The sequence below is a fragment of the Furipterus horrens genome, unplaced genomic scaffold (assembly GCF_987537825.1).
Source record: "Furipterus horrens unplaced genomic scaffold, mFurHor1.1.pri manual_scaffold_1, whole genome shotgun sequence".
NCBI classification, from domain to species: domain Eukaryota; kingdom Metazoa; phylum Chordata; class Mammalia; order Chiroptera; family Furipteridae; genus Furipterus; species Furipterus horrens.
The window spans coordinates 30,909,799-30,925,689 of record NW_028327171.1 but is presented as its reverse complement, the minus strand read 5'-3'; the positions used below and the strand labels follow the sequence as shown (position 1 = coordinate 30,925,689).

The 15,891-nt window shown below is 36.2% G+C and overlaps 1 protein-coding gene across 1 annotated transcript in view; it reads left to right on the top strand.

Annotated features, from left to right (window-relative positions):
* The window catches only part of ZBBX (zinc finger B-box domain containing), a 103,598-nt gene extending 100,909 nt beyond the window's left edge, over positions 1-2,689 (top strand). The window contains 3 exon segments of the mRNA XM_090285909.1: positions 565-703; positions 2,444-2,522; positions 2,525-2,689. Coding sequence (XP_090142035.1) covers positions 565-703; positions 2,444-2,522; positions 2,525-2,689 — 383 coding nt within the window.
* The last annotated feature ends 13,202 nt before the right edge of the window (positions 2,690-15,891 follow it).

Genomic DNA, 15,891 nt, shown 5'->3' with positions numbered 1-15,891 from the left:
AGCTAAGTGTCGCTGGTTCGATCTTCCAGTCAGGGTACATCAGAGAAGGAAAACTCTGACTCCAAAAAACCTCCGCTGCCTTGCGGCATACCTCTTCAGGGGAAAGGCTAAGGGAGTAAACCCCGACAGAAAATCTGGAGCCGGAGTCCCTAAGGCGGTTTGATGTTGTGATCAACACCGGCAACTCCTGCGGCGCACCTGAAGCCAAGCTGTATCGACTCCGTCTTTCCCTTGGACCCTTCAGCTGCGAAGAGAGGGGGGGTCTGCTGCATGGGCAACAGCAGACCCTCCATATTACCCTGCCCAGGCTCTGTAGCTTCAGCGTCATCTTAAGATGTCGATTCAACACGGGAGGAGACAGATACCATGTCACTCCCGAGTCGGACTGCACAGCCATTCTCGGCGGTGCAGATGGACTCTTAAGCTACACCATCGTCTCTCGAGACGGACGGCTGCCGACGACGACGACTTATTGTTTAACTCTGGGTAAACTTTCTGAGCCATATGCTGTGCATTTGTTTCTTGAATTTATGTGTTGACAATTCATGAAATAAAATATTTCAGATCCTGGAGAAGAACTTTACAGCCTAACCTCAGAAGATCCACCAGCCTTCAACTACAATTTGCTTAATATAAGTCAGCCTACCCTAGATTTCTTTAAGACTTCATGTGCAAGGGGCCCCCATGGAATTGAGGAACTAAGGTAGGTTAAATCTGTAGATTATATGTGAACATAATGCTTAGTAGCAATTTTGACAAACCTCAACTAATTCTCTTTACTATGTAAAGAAAGATTGTTCTCATGTGTGTACTTTATATGGCCATTTCTTATAAAATGTTTGTGTTCTTTGCTGACCTATTATCATGACTTAGTAAAAGGCTAATTAAGGTATTACAATAATTTGAAGAGGTAACTCTCAGCTGCAAAACATGTCATAAAAACTTTTAAATGAATTTAATAATCCTTCAGCATTCCTTTTTAAGTTGAAAAGCAATTGCATTACTTTCATTGATTAACTTAAATTTTTTAACACTTTGCATTAATAGAATCTTACTCAAAGTGAATCAGGTTTTTAGAATAAAATATTGAGAGGTTTATTTCTTGAAATTGAGTCCAGGGTGTTAATTTGTTATCATTTCATTCTTTTATCACATAAGGTAATAACTTTTAGGAATGGTGATCAATTTATAAAGAATATAGGTTATACTAATAAATGCTTAAGAAAAGTATTTTATCATGTCACTCTCCTATTGACATACTAGAATTCCTTGAAAGAGCAGGAGGATTTATTATGGTAAATGTAAATAAAAGTCCCTTGATTTTAAATTCCTTTGACTGATTTGAAGTCTAATATTTCATTAAAAGGAAATCAAGAATGCTACTCTCTTTTCTTCTCAAGGAAGAAATCATTTAGCTAAAGTTCTTGGATTTTTGTATTTCTAACACTACATAAAATTTATTTTTAAAAGGGGTCAATATAAAGTTGCTATTTTTTTCCCTAAAGTCATTAAAAACAAAGTAACTAAACCTACCACTTACTGTCACTATTATTTCATAAAAGAAAGGATACTTAATACCAAAAATGTAAGGGGAACACATTAACAGAATAAAAAATTGCTTTAAAATTAAGACTGTCATGTAAAAGTCATTACCAGTAAAACTCTTTTTTATCACAGTTAAGTCTATACTGGATCACAGGTGAAAGTATAGGCTCTGCTGATTTAGCCTGTGTTGGACGTGAAAAAAGAAGCAAAGAATGCTTATATCCATCATGGAATCTTACACAGATATTTTACATTCTTTAGTGGCATACCTGGGCTGACAATCTAAACAACTTAAACCAAAACATCTGAATTGTGGAGGCTCTCCTCTGTTCCCCACTCTACCTTTTTTTCTCAAACTCTAGGACCCTGCACACTAGAGCTTCCAATAGAACTTCCTCTCCACAAAAAAATGCAACAAAATAAAATAACCTAATAATTGTTGTCATTAATTCTGGATTTGGCATATCTTGACTGGCTATCCACATAGTCCTAATTTACTGTACACAAAAGAGGTGATTTATCTGGCAGTCTATTCATTGGGATTCTATTAAACAGTCAATGTAATGATGAATGTCCTTAATGATGACCCTGAGGCTCAGCCAGTGTCTGAAGTGCCTTCTGAATCATCAGTGAAAGACAAGATCAGAGATTGTAAAATCGTCTCTCTTTGGTAGCACTATGGCTGCATTTCTTTGGGGAGAGGGAATGATGAGAATTTCTCATTAAAAGGAGGCTTGGTATATTGTGCACGTTGAAAATTACGGCCCCGGTCTGAGGCAGCCCCCTCACAGCTGCCTGCCTCCAGTGACTTCTACATATGTAGTATTGATCAGAAGATAAATGGAGAGTTGAAACCTGGTTCTGTATATTGTGTATTGATCTTTTAATGTATTTCCAGTTCTTCTGAAAAAGATACTGAAATTCGGTCTTTCCTGACTCTTCCTGAGAGCAGCACAGATGAGGAGGAAGAGGAATTCTCTTGACAAAGCAACTTGTTATCGCACTGCCGCGGCCAAAGAGCACTGAAGAATCATTTGTTCATAACTTTGTACATGTCGTACCCAAAACAAACAGAAAAAAGTTAACAACTGAAAAAAGTAACCAAGTGATTACTCTTCCATTTATTGCAGATGTTCACTATTAATGTGTCTGATATTTTAAGGTTTTGCAGACTAATAAATGTTAGTAAAATTATAAGTTTAAGGACTCTTTCTTTCAAATGACATACCATGTGTCAAATAATCTATATTGCAGGTTATATTAGTAAAATTTAGTGATTAAAAACATAACAGTTATAATTGTGCCTGTAGAACCTACCATAGACTATAACATTATTACATTTAAAGTAATATTTAATTGTCCAATTACATTTTAAATAATTATGTCATCAGTAAGAGTGTAATTTTGAGGGCCGAGTCATACTTGGCAGTATCATTAATTGTGCCTGAAATTCATTTTTTACTTTGGTAATAATAGATATTTTTTTTCTGCTGGTGTTTTGACATTTATAGAAGTTTTGATAGCTTCAAAAGTCCCTGCTAGCAAAAGTAAAAAGGACTCATGGACATGGACAAGGGTGTCGTGAGGGCAGTGGGGAGGGAAATGTGAAGGGACTAAATAGTAATGGAAAAAACACAATAAAAAAACTAAAAAAACTATTAAAAAAAACATTTCTGCTAGAAACAAAAAAAGGACACAAAATGAAGTGGACATAATGTTTACTCTCTGTTCTAGTAAAACACAGAAAAGACCGCCTCAAAGCATCTTATTTTTAGAGGGCCATTGTGATGGTTAATTTTTAGTGTCAACTTGGCTAGCCTACAGTACCCAGATATTTGGTCAAACATTATTCTAGCTACCTCTGCGAATGTATTTTTTAGATGAGATTAACATTTAAATCAGTTATCTTCTAGTAAAGCAGATTACCCCCCATAATGTGAGTGAGTCTCACCCAATCAGTTTAAAGGCCTTAAGAGAAGAAAGAATGAAGTCCTCTAAGGAAGAGGGAATGCTGCCTTCGGATTTCCTCTAGCTTCCTCCAGATTCAAGTTTCAGCATCAGCTTTTTGCCAAGCCTCCAGCCTGCCAGCCTGCCCTAAGATTTTGGATTTGCTAGCCTCCACAGTTGGTTCTGTTTTTCTCGTGAACCCTAATGACTACAGTCACTGTGTAGGACTATTGTGATAGCGGGAGAAAATAATAGCTATAGAAGTACTGTGCTAGCCTTAGGTAGTAGGAGATACTTGGGTTGGTGGGTGTTCAAGGTTTTGTAAGATCTTATAATTCAGGGTCTTAAGATCAGAAGAAGACATGGAGAGAGAAAGTTTTACAGACTTTTTAGGAGAGACTTCCCTTAAGGAGTTTGTGGACTTACCAGAAAAATATCCCTGCAGGTTGGTTGTGCCATCACAGTGGCAGTCATATCTCAGTGTTCAAACTTGTCTTCTCTGTGATGCTGGGTAGCAACCCCTTATGCAAGACTGATGGTTGTTGAGTGTAAATTCATCTTTGGTACTCTTTCCCATGACATCAGTAAATTGTGCTGACATTCCCACACATCATCTACTGACAGGAGAGAAAATGGCGTTGAAGAGACCTATAGCCATTTCTATTTATTTTAATAAAAAATGTCATTTATTAAAAGTGGCTAACATAAATGAGCAAGTAGCAATTAGCAAAACCCATCATACTATCAGAATAAGAAATTTTGAAACAAATACCTTAGAATAAAGATTGTGACTTCCCAGTCATTTTTCACTGTCTTCCGAACACTTCCTCTATTAACCATCCCATAGGGAGAACATGAGTCACCCTCGAATCTTCATCATTTGTCTCAGATGCCCTTCTGGCATCTTGTCTTGCTGCTACTAGCTCTAAGTCTTGGTACCTGTACTTAAAACAAGAATTGCCTGTTCAAATCTGTTATTTTTCTTTTTAGCATATTTGCTTAGGTTTAATGTTTCTTGACTCTCCCTACACTCCTTTGCTCTGAGACAACATCATCCTTATACTTTTGATGAAGAATATTGTTCCTCTTAATGATATATATAACCCCAGTGTTTTTCTCAAAGTGAAAGGAAGTGCTGTTCTATTCTCATTAGGGAAGTAGGACCACTAGTATTCTCTCTGTTTTCAGTTATAGCTTGTGTCTTCTATGAATTTAGCTCGGAAAGAAATTTTGTAAAATGCCATCATCTTTTACAACATAAGAGTTCTGAAATTTAAAAAAAAAATTAAGCTGATAATTAGTTGTCATCAATGCATTTATATCCAGAATTTGAAATAAAGAGTATATCATCGATTTTGTCATTTGACTTTCAATATGGCATTGAAATTAAACGTGAGGGTCCTCTGTGATGAGCAGAACAGACCCCCTTCTGCCTTTATTTGCTTTCCATAACTGCACATTTAGAAAAGTTCCTTAATTCCCTTGCCATTAGTCTAATGAGGGAATAAAAACTAAATAAGATTAGAGCCTTTGCCTGAAGCAACTTCAATGTGTTCTCTCATTTTGAAGCTCCAGCTTTAAATTGCTGTTTAAGGCAAGCTTCTAGTTCTGTTGAATTGAATTACAGACATCCAGAAACACCCCAACCACATTTCCAATACTAGAGTTAGTATGGTGTGCCTCTCACAACTATCATACAAATGATCACATGATATTGCATGTATGTTGGGATTTAGTAGTTTATATTCAGACTTGCCTGGTGGTATAATAACTGTATGAAATTATAATTTTATAGGTCCGGACATATGTACACATGATGGAATCAAACTGACATTACATTATATTTGATCGCTTTAATCTCTTGTTGCTATCCCTTGAAGTCCTTCACATCTAGTGCACTCTGAGTGGGTCACACTACACAAGCCAGGGGTACACTACCTTTAAGACCAGTTAATGTGGTGCCCTCCCTCTGTGCTGGCCAGAAAACCTTACTTTTCTTAAACAAATTGATGTTACAAAGTAGCTCTGTAAAAGGGCAGTCAGATGTTTTGAATAATGCCTTGATTTATTAAAAAAAAAAAAAAAAGAACAGTTCTCTTTGTCCCTATGTTGTTGGAAAGATCTTTAGCAACACGTATCTTGTTTTTGGCCACATGCTATTTTTTAAGGTCTCAAAATGTACCTACTCAATGAGACTTTCTCTAATATCTGTATAAATTAATTTATCTTCTTCCTTTTCCTTTTTGTTTCATGGCATCCTACTTTTCCCTTCATAACATCTACAATTATTTATTTGTCTATATTTTGAATGCTTATCTCCCAATTAGACTACATATTTCAATGGAGCATGGATTATGTCTATCTTGTCCACTACTATACACTTAACCCCTTACTATATGCTTAGTTTAGAATGATTGGCTTTTAGTAATGAATAAATGAATGATAAATAAATGAATGAATGAAGCAGGATCCAACTGCTAAGTCATCTCCATCTCTAACTTTTCTTGAGGGGAGGCAGTATGATATATGTAGTGGGAGAAACACAGGTTATCAGCTTATACTGTTGACTAGCTGGCAGATTACTTATTTGAAAGTGTTTTTTTTTTTTTTCATCATACTTTGGAGAAAAAAAATACTGACATAGCTCAAAAGAATGTTGTGAGAATCAAATGCAGTAATCAATGTGAAACACTTTAGTAACTGGAACGTGCTCTGTCATGTTTATCATCACTTTGTATGAATTTAGACTAGAGTCACTGACTATAGAAACAAATTAATGGATGGATCAATTAGTGAATTTAGGATAAAGTTGACATAAATGATTCATAAAAACCACTGAGAATAAAAAATGGAGAATAGTTTCAGTGAGTTGGACAATTAGATTGAATGATGTAGAAAGCTGGAATATATGTTAAAAGCTAATTATCTAAATTTATTTAAAATATTTCTGAAATAATTGTTCACTATGTTTACAGATTTCTTCCATCACGGGTAAGTTCAGAGCTTTAATATATTAACATTGCTCTGGTACTTTAAAAAACTCTGTACATGATATTTTCAGAGAGGAGAAATTTTAAAAACATACTATTTATACCTCCCCAAATCTGTTTTTTTAATAGAATATTCTGTTTCAGCATAATTTCCATCCCTGGTTATTTATTGCTAGCCACATTTTCATAAAAACAATCTTTATTTCCTTAGAGTTCATCTGTGCCTCTAGTTTATCCCCCACCTAAAGTCATAATTCTTTGTTAGTGATATCCTGATTGTTTGCTGGGTAAATGATTATGATGTTACAAACAAGATTATGACTTTAGTTGGGAAATAACCAGCAGGCATATATGAACTCTGAGGAAATAAAGATGTTCCTCTTTTAATGCAAATGTGTTTCATAGTTAAGGAAAAGGAGTGAATATTCTTGATGTCCTCTGTGAATTGACAGTTATGTTAACAATAAAAATAATTAATTGATTGATGGAGTTATCTTGTGTGTTTTTTTCAAGTATAGATAATATACAATAATAGTATGGAAACATAGTTCTGAAAAATCTCTCTTTATTTGCTCTTATTTCTGACAGTAGGAAAATTATATATCTATCCAAAGACAAATACACAATATTCTTTATTCAAATGCTTAGAAAGAATTCCAAGAGGGCAAATGTACTTCACCTTTATTTTAAAAATTAACTAAATCTCATATATTCAATAGAAATTAAGTATGAAAGATATGTTTAGGGAAAGTTTTGATATAATTTCACCTTTTTTTATGTAACTGTCATCTTTTTATAGGATGATTATTTTGTTGTGTCTTCAAGCAATGGCACCGTGCTTAACTTCTGAACTTAAAAAATGAAAGCTACAAGTGCAGGTGGAAGATGAACAGATGCATCTCTAATTTGTCAAAAATAATCATCACATTTTTTTTTCCCTCTGACCTCCTAGGCCATACCTCTGGAAGAATAGTTTGCAAGTTAGTCTATTGAATCCATTAGGATTTGGTTTAATTTTCTGTTACTGGAAACACCAAACAACAGCGGAATAACAGAAGTTTATTTCTCTTGTATGTCAAGTCTGGGAGTAGGCAGTCAAGAGCTGGTATGGTAATGACATTTTCCTATGTTATCGCCAGACTCAGGGTCACATCCAAGATGGCTATAGATCCCCAGCCATCACAGTCTGCATTTGAGGCATCAAGATTAAGGAAAGTGAGGAGAGCAAGATAGGTACCTGCTGTGGGAGACTGCTTTCTTTAAACCAGTATTCCTGGCAGTATCACACAACTCTTCTACTTATACCTGCTTAGCCAGAATTTAGCCACATCTAGATCCAAGGGATATTGGGAATATAGTTGACTAAATGGGCACATTGCTGCTCTGAATAAAATTGGGATTGTGTAACAGGGGAGATGGGCAGACTGGATCCTGAAAGCGACAGATACCTCTGTCACAGGCTCTAATGTTATCCTCATTACTGAACCACAACTGCTTGTTTTCAGAATATGCAGATTTTGCAGTTAATGTGGTTTGAAATATGTGGAAGAAGCCAACATTTTAAAATTTAAATAAGTCAAATTTAAGAAATGCTGCTATTACTTAAATGACTCAATTTTTAATACAAACCATATCTTTTTTTTCAATCTGAAAAACATATTTAATTAACAAAAACAGAGACCCCATCATTATTCAGCTTTATGTTTTCACCTTAGAATTTCTTATGACACATTCAACATCTCTTTAAAGTTCAGTCTTTGGGCTGGTGCCCAAATCCAATCTGCTTTGGCGAAGCTTTTCAATGTGCTCTGTTAAAAATACTGTGATATGAAATATTTGTCTAAAATGAATGTTGAAATATTATGATATTTTGAAACCTATGATGTTGGAAATTTTCACAAGAATACACAGAGAACAAATGTAAATTAGTTTTTTATAGATATGCTGAACATTAGTGTGGTAGAGCCAGGGATTACAGATGGTTTCAGAGATAAGGGCTCATGGTTATGTTTCCATACAGCAGTGCTTAAATCCTTCATAGTCCACTTATAAAATGAGAGCTCAATTGCTTTTAAATGGAATTATGGGGACTCTTAGGGTTTCTTGATTTATATCAGCAGTATTAAAGGGAACTGAGTCGCTCAAAAAAAAGCTTTTATGTTTGGGTATTTTTCATATAAAATGTTTTTTTTTGTGTGTGTGTGTGTGTGTGTATGAAATTAAAGAAAAGATCTGCCATAAAAGTTGGAGATATTTGGCCATGAGTCCTAGAAGATCTCTGAGGCCCATCTCAGTCTAATATTTTGGGCTTTATGTTGTCACAAAATGTTGTATGTTATCAAGATATGTGACTGAATTTGCATCTCTTTGCTCTAAGACCAGACTCCAGAGAACCATGGAAAGAAGACAGTTTCTCTTCCTCCATTAATTGAAAGCTATGTAACAATTATCCAACTTTACTCAGCTGTCTATATTGGCAACTCACTTTTAGTTAGATATGTTTCTTTCAAGTATAGAAATGCACTCAAGATATGAAATAAAGTGTGTTTCTTTTAGTAAGAAGCAAAATTGTATGGAAATCAAATAACAGCAACTACAGAAGGGTTGGCCTCACAGGAATTGTGCGTTCCTGAACCTGAGACAGCTCTCCCTCAAGATGGTATGGACACTGATGGGTCTCTGCTTTGGGGGGCACATTAGTTTTGTTTTCCCTGACTGATAGGCTTCTTGTGTTCACTTGCACTTTCTGTTTATGTCTCAGGATATTATTTATTATGGTTCCTTCAGTCCTCTCACTCTGCCTCACAGCCTTTCTCTCAGCTAACAATATTTAGTCTTTTGAATTTGTTTTTCAATTCTAAATCCAGAGAGAAAAGTTGGGTTAGTCCAGTTTATATTTTTAAGTCAGGCAGCCTGTTGCCTAAGAAGGGCTCACAGATGTTGTCAGACTCAGACAACAGTTGCCAGGCCATGGTGAGAGAGGACGTGAAGAGAGGGAAGGACAATTGGGTATAATACGTGGTCTCAGCATCTAAGCAAGCTGGTGACTGTGATTTAAGGCAATATAAGAAAAAGTGAAGTGAGTTTGGCATGCCATTGACTTCACTAAAAGACCCTTGAAAGAAATAACTCAATGGCAAAGAGAGAAGGTTTGTAGGTCACAGTTGTAAATGTTGGGGTGTGTGTGTGTTGACAGTAAAAAAAAAAAAAAAGGGTATTTAAGGGCTTATGGCCCATCAGCACCACCCTGACTATATGGGGATAGTGAAGATGTTACTTTCAATCTTGAACAGCAACAGCCTGAAGTGCAGGTTCTCCTACTAGACATCTGTAGAGCCATTCCTGTGACTGGAATATAAATATTACTCTATTTTCAAAGAGCCATTGCTGGAAAAGAGTAACCTAGAGCTTCATTCTAATTTTGTTTTCTAATCTCCTCATCATAGACACTTTTTTTTATTTCTGGGACTGATCTACTTGACAACTATGAAGCAAAATTACACACTTAATTTCTCTCGGGGCAGAGTATTCTCTGGAGGTCCAAGCAGATTTTCAAATCAATATTACAAATGTGGTATTTGCCTTCCCTTGGCTTGTATGGCACCCAAGACCAGATGATTCTGATGGGGACTCCTGCCTGCCACACACAGATTGCCTTTATTGGTTCTTGAAATGGCTATTTTCTTCTTTATCAATGGGCAACTAAACCTCAACCAGATGCTTGTGATTAAAATAAGGGATAAAGACAACAGAACTTATCAAGGATATCTCTCCTCCTGCTATCAGAAAATGCCAAGGTGAAAACAAGCTATTTATCTGCAAATAAACATTGCACTGGGGGTAAATGGTTTATTTTCCAAGTTTGAAATAATTATACTTTGACAGCAACACTCTCAAGATTTTAGGTTATTATAACATCATTAAAAACACATTTAGTTGCTATTAAGTGAAGCACAGTTCATTGCACTGTTATATAAAGGACAGTTTTGAAATAAAGCCAGTCAAAACAGTCACAATTTAATTTTCCATATTTCTAAAAAATATTCCTTACCTTGTCATGAATTCAGGTGTCTAATTCATGGAGATATCTCTGAATAGCAGAAATTTTCTTTTTCTATAAACAAGAATGATAGACCACACTTATAATAAATGACCAATTGTTCATTATATAATTCCTGTTTTAAAAAGTAGAAATAAAAATGCTTTCATTTTAAAATTAAATTTAGACAAATTGTTTTACTTGATTCTGTAATACCAGTCAACATAAATGCTACCTCAAACAAAGGAAAAGTTTTTGTGTGTTTTCTTTATGGAATCCCAACCATACAAAATTTAAATCCAGATTAAGCATCTTATTTCTTGGAATGAATCCCCTTTAGACTACCCACCACAGATCTGGTGAGAGGTTTGTTTATAAAGGGGTAGAATTACCATCCTTTGCTGAATCTAAAAAGTTTCTTTTAGAGAAGGAACAGCATACTGTTATATCTTCCATTGAAAATAGATTTTTTGAACCCTCCTCTTTAGCCATTCCGTTCACAATCATTTTTGCTCCCTGTGTAGTAAAATTCCTAAAAAGACATGTCTATATACCATTTCCATTTTCTCACCTCCTGTATTTTTTGACCCATGAAATTATGTTCCTGTTGTCACCACTTGACCATAGTCCGCTTGTCAATACTGACCTCCATATTTCCCAGAGCTCAGATCGGCCTCTAGGCATCATTTGATATGGTTGATTACTCCATCATCCTTGAAACTGTTCTTCACATATCCCTAAGGACACAAACATTATGATTTCTATTTTATCTCACTGTCTGTTCTTTTTCAGTATTGTCTGAAATTTCTTCTCTTTTTCCAGCTTCTGAAAGTCAATGTACTCAGAGAAAAATTTTGTAACCTCTTATTTATCTATTCCCTGTTTCTATCCAATCTTAAAAATACATAATTTTACTTTACAAATTATCCTCTTAACTTCAGATTAGGATACCAACATGGCCAAAGCAACTGTGGATCTTGTGAAAACTGGATCCTCTTTTGGTCTTTCTGTTTTCTTAAATGACAGTGCTATTCACCTAATTGCTCAGGCCAAAGACACTAGGAGTCACCTTTGCATCTTATTCTCCTTGCAGGCTCATATTCATTCTGTAGTAAGTCCTATGAACCCTATCTTGAAATATACCCTGAAATTGCTGTTTCTAACTGCCTACTCCACTCCCGCCTAACCCAATTCACTCTTCTCATACTTGATCCAATGTCTCTATTTTACAAAACAGTCAAAATTATTTTTTAAAAGTGAACATCAGATCACTGGCCTCCACAGTGCAAACTCCTCCACTGGCCTCACATTACATTCAGAGCTAAAGCCAGAATTTCCCAAAGGCCACCAAGGCTTTGTGTGATCAGGCCTCTACCCAGCCCTAGGTTCTCATCACTTGCCCCTCTTCCTCAGGCTCATCTTGCTTTGAGCACACTGGCCTGTTTGGTGTCATTTGAACTCAAGGTGGTGTTAGCTTCATACCTTTATACTCACTCCCCCTTTTTTAATGCTTTCTCATAGATCCTACATGGCTCCTCCACCTCCTCTGGTAAAGGTTTTACTTCAAATATCTCTCAGAGAAGATTGAATGGTCATTATATGTAAAGGGACCGTATACCTCTTCACTCTGTCCCCTTGCACATATCCTCCCAATATTAGTACAGAAAACATGTGTTTACCTTTTTACCTAGTGACCACCATGAGAATAGAAGCTTCCTGAAGGTGTGCATTGTCTTGTTTATGACTTCGTTATCAGGATGTGTCTGGCACAGAGGAGGTGATTAGTAAATATTGATCAAATGAAAGAATGTTTTTTTTTCTTTGCAAAGGTCTGTAGAGAGGGCAGTTGATTGGAGAGACACTCTTACAATAACTTTATAACAGATATGGAGTTCCTATAATGTATTGCAAGCACTTTTTATCACCTCACAATAAACCTATGTAGTAAATACTATTTTTAGTTCTCATTTTACATATGAGAAAATGGAAGCACAAAATGTTAAATAATGTGTCCAAGGTTAGCAGGCTAGTAAGTGAGGATTCTGGATTACAAGTATAGGCCTCCAATTCCAGAGTCTATATTTGCCAACATGGACAATGCTTCCTTACTACTTCCTACTATAATGAACTTTTAAAACAGTTTAATATTGATTTATAGGACAGATCTTAGCTTTAGATGCTGGAGTTGGCTCTAGGGTTATTTTTTTTTAGTAAAAAATCTTAACATGGGTTTATTATAAGTAAGTCACTTCAATTCTTAAAAATGTGTTTCTTTGAAAAAATTTAAGAATCTACTACATTGACTCAAATCTAGTAGAGATTTAATAGGTCAAGACTGAGTAAAATATCAAAATCAAAATCTACATATATGATAATATTTATACTCTTAGCTTTACAGTGGTCATTTTCCTTCCAAAGATAGAATTTGTAGTTGTTTGATGGATAAGAAGTGACTGACGGGGAGGCTAAAGAAAGCATATAGCCTTATTGTCCTTGACTGCAGGCTCATGTACCACTTGGATCATCAGATTTCCTAATGTGCCTTTCCAGAAAACAACTGTGCGAGGCACCTCACTAAAAACAATAGTCAGCCTTGGCTGGTGTGGCTCAGTGGTTTGAGTGCTGGCCTATGAACTGAGGGGTTGCATGTTCGATTCCCTCTCAGGGCACATGCCTGGGTAGGGAGGCAGCCAACTGATGTTTCTCTCCCTCTCTCTCTCTCTCTCTCTCTTTCTCTCTCTCTTTTTCTCCCTCCCTTCTCCTCTCTCTCAAAATAAATAAATAAAATCTTAAAAACAAAAAAACAATAGTCAATATTCACCTACTAAACATTTTTGACAATCCATTGTGTGGTAGGCCTTGAAGTAAGCCTTGAAGTAAGATTTGGAGCATAAATGAATAAAGTATAAATCCTGCGACAGGAAATTTATGTTTTGAAAGACACAATGTGATTGCACTAATGAATACAGACCAAAATTACCTCTGTGAGATTTGCGCTAAGGAAAGCTTCACATAATAAGGGGAACATTGGGCCCTGGCTGGTGTGGCTCAGTGCACTGAGTGTCGGCCTGCAAACCAAAGGGTTACCAGTTCTATTCCCAGTCAGGGCACATGCCTGGGCTGTAGACCAAGTCCTCAGTTGGGGGTGTGTGAGAGACAACCAGACATTGATGTTTCTCTCTCTCTCTTTCTATCTCCCTTCCCTTCTCTCTAAAAATAAATAAATAAAATCTTTAAAAATAGAAAGGGTGTGTTGAGAATAATTTGGGTTAGCCATGTCAACTCAGATAGGTGAAGTTGAAAAGCATTCCTGGCAAAATGTAAGTGGCAGAAGTAACCCACATATAGAAGACAACAGTGGCCTTTTAAGGTTTCTTATTAATAAGTTAGTTAATTATCATTTAGCTCTGTATTTGGCAATTAATAGCCTGAAAATGGAAGATTCTGAATTTCTGTGCTAAGATTATCTTAAAATTTGACATCAAAGATCAGTATCAAGTCCCTAAACACTAAGGACTTGATGATCTATCCTCAATGGATAGGAAACATTAGAGTCTGTTTTTCAAGTTATACATTAAGTAGTGATAACAGGACAAAGAAGGGCAAAGGAGACCTCCACTGATATGTGGGGACAAGCTGAAGCCAGCCATACATGGCAGGAGTATGTCATTCAGCATAACAGCAATGTGCTTGTTTGCCTTCTTGAATTTCTGGTAAAACAGTCATTACCAGGGGACTCTAGCAAAATGAGTGGTGGGATCAAGGGGTGTCTCCTTTTCCAGTTTTGTGTAAGATGGGAAGCATTTCAGTACTGTCCATTGAGATATTTATTGCTTACGTTGTCATTCACAAATTAGATTCAACACAGAGAGAAATATTTTATGTTAATATGCTTTAGACTCAGCTCCATGGAGCACTGGTGGTTCCAAGAAGACCCTTCAGGATAAAAGTTATCAGGGGCAGGGGGTGACCCTTACGCAAGTTTCAGTCACAGTATCTCCACTTCTTTCTCTTCCCTATTACTCTTTTGTATAAGATTTTTCTGCACCAAATATTTCTCTCTAAAACATTGAAATATAACTGTTTTAAGTACACTTTTATGAGAAATGAGTTTTTTCTCGTGACTGTTATTTATATTTTAATTGAGTGGAATGCTACTATGTACATGCTTGCTTAGTGCAGCCTAGTGCATGATTCCAGAAAATGGACTGCAGAGCACTTTTTCAGGGAAAAAACTCAGCTTGACTCATTGTTCTAATGATGCACTTTTATTTTAACAATTAAAAAATCACTTCAACTCTGTTACCTCTAGTTCTGCTGAAAGTAGTTCGAGAGAGACCCTCTTAATGTGTAAACTAACACTACAACCTATTTTCATTCACTTATAGCTGTAAGAAGCTGACCAAATAAGAAACATTTTTAAGTCTCTTTAATTTTATTATTAGAGGGGTTTTTGTGTTCTAAATATTTGAAAATGTTTTTGTGTGGACCTGTACAGATGAGGAGGGTCAAGGACCTAGGCTGTAGATATATTTCCTCAGTGGGACAGGTACTGGGGCTCAGGGGAAGGGTCATCATCCCATTATAGGCAAAGAGAGTGGTCTAGACTTACAGTAAACACACTGGAAATAAAGGGGAGAAGTAAGTAGCTGAGCTCATCTGCTGCCTGGTCTTCAGGGCAGTATACGGAGTAAAATCAAGGCAGAACCACAGCAAGAGAAAATCATGGGTATTGAATGATCATCAAAGAAGGGAACAATGGTATACGTGGAAACTTGGTTAGAGAATTAGGTTGAAGTCCATTTCTTAGCTTGAGGTTTCAGGAATATGGGGGGAAGGGTATCTGAAGAAACATCAAGGAGTCGGTGAATCCTATGAAATTGTAAACTTGGGTGATTTTGTACTGTGGAAGGAACCCATGGCTTTCTCCGGTTTTAAAGGGATTCACATATGAAAAGCTTCAGGATTGCCAAATGTGACTCAAGGTTAGATTTGACTAGGGCCAAAGTGAACTTAATGCAAAATAGCTGAATAACAAATTGCTTCCCAGTGAAAGACAAAAAGGAACTCAGAATGTGTGCAAGAGCCAGATTAACAGGAGGGTTAGACCTGCTTTGAGTAGAAGTAGAGGAAAATAAGCAAAGTGTAACTAACTTTGTCCTTATTAAAGGCTTCTCTCTCTAGTCAGAGTTAGAGCAATTAACAAAAAGTACCAATCCAGCCACATCAGTGGGAATCTGTGTGCTTCCTATCCAGTGAGCTTAGATGCCACAGATAAAAGGAATAGCAGTGGAGGATGGTCCTCAGTTTTAAATCAGATTGAGATGATACTGTCATTTACAAGAATGTTATTACAAGTGACATCATTTA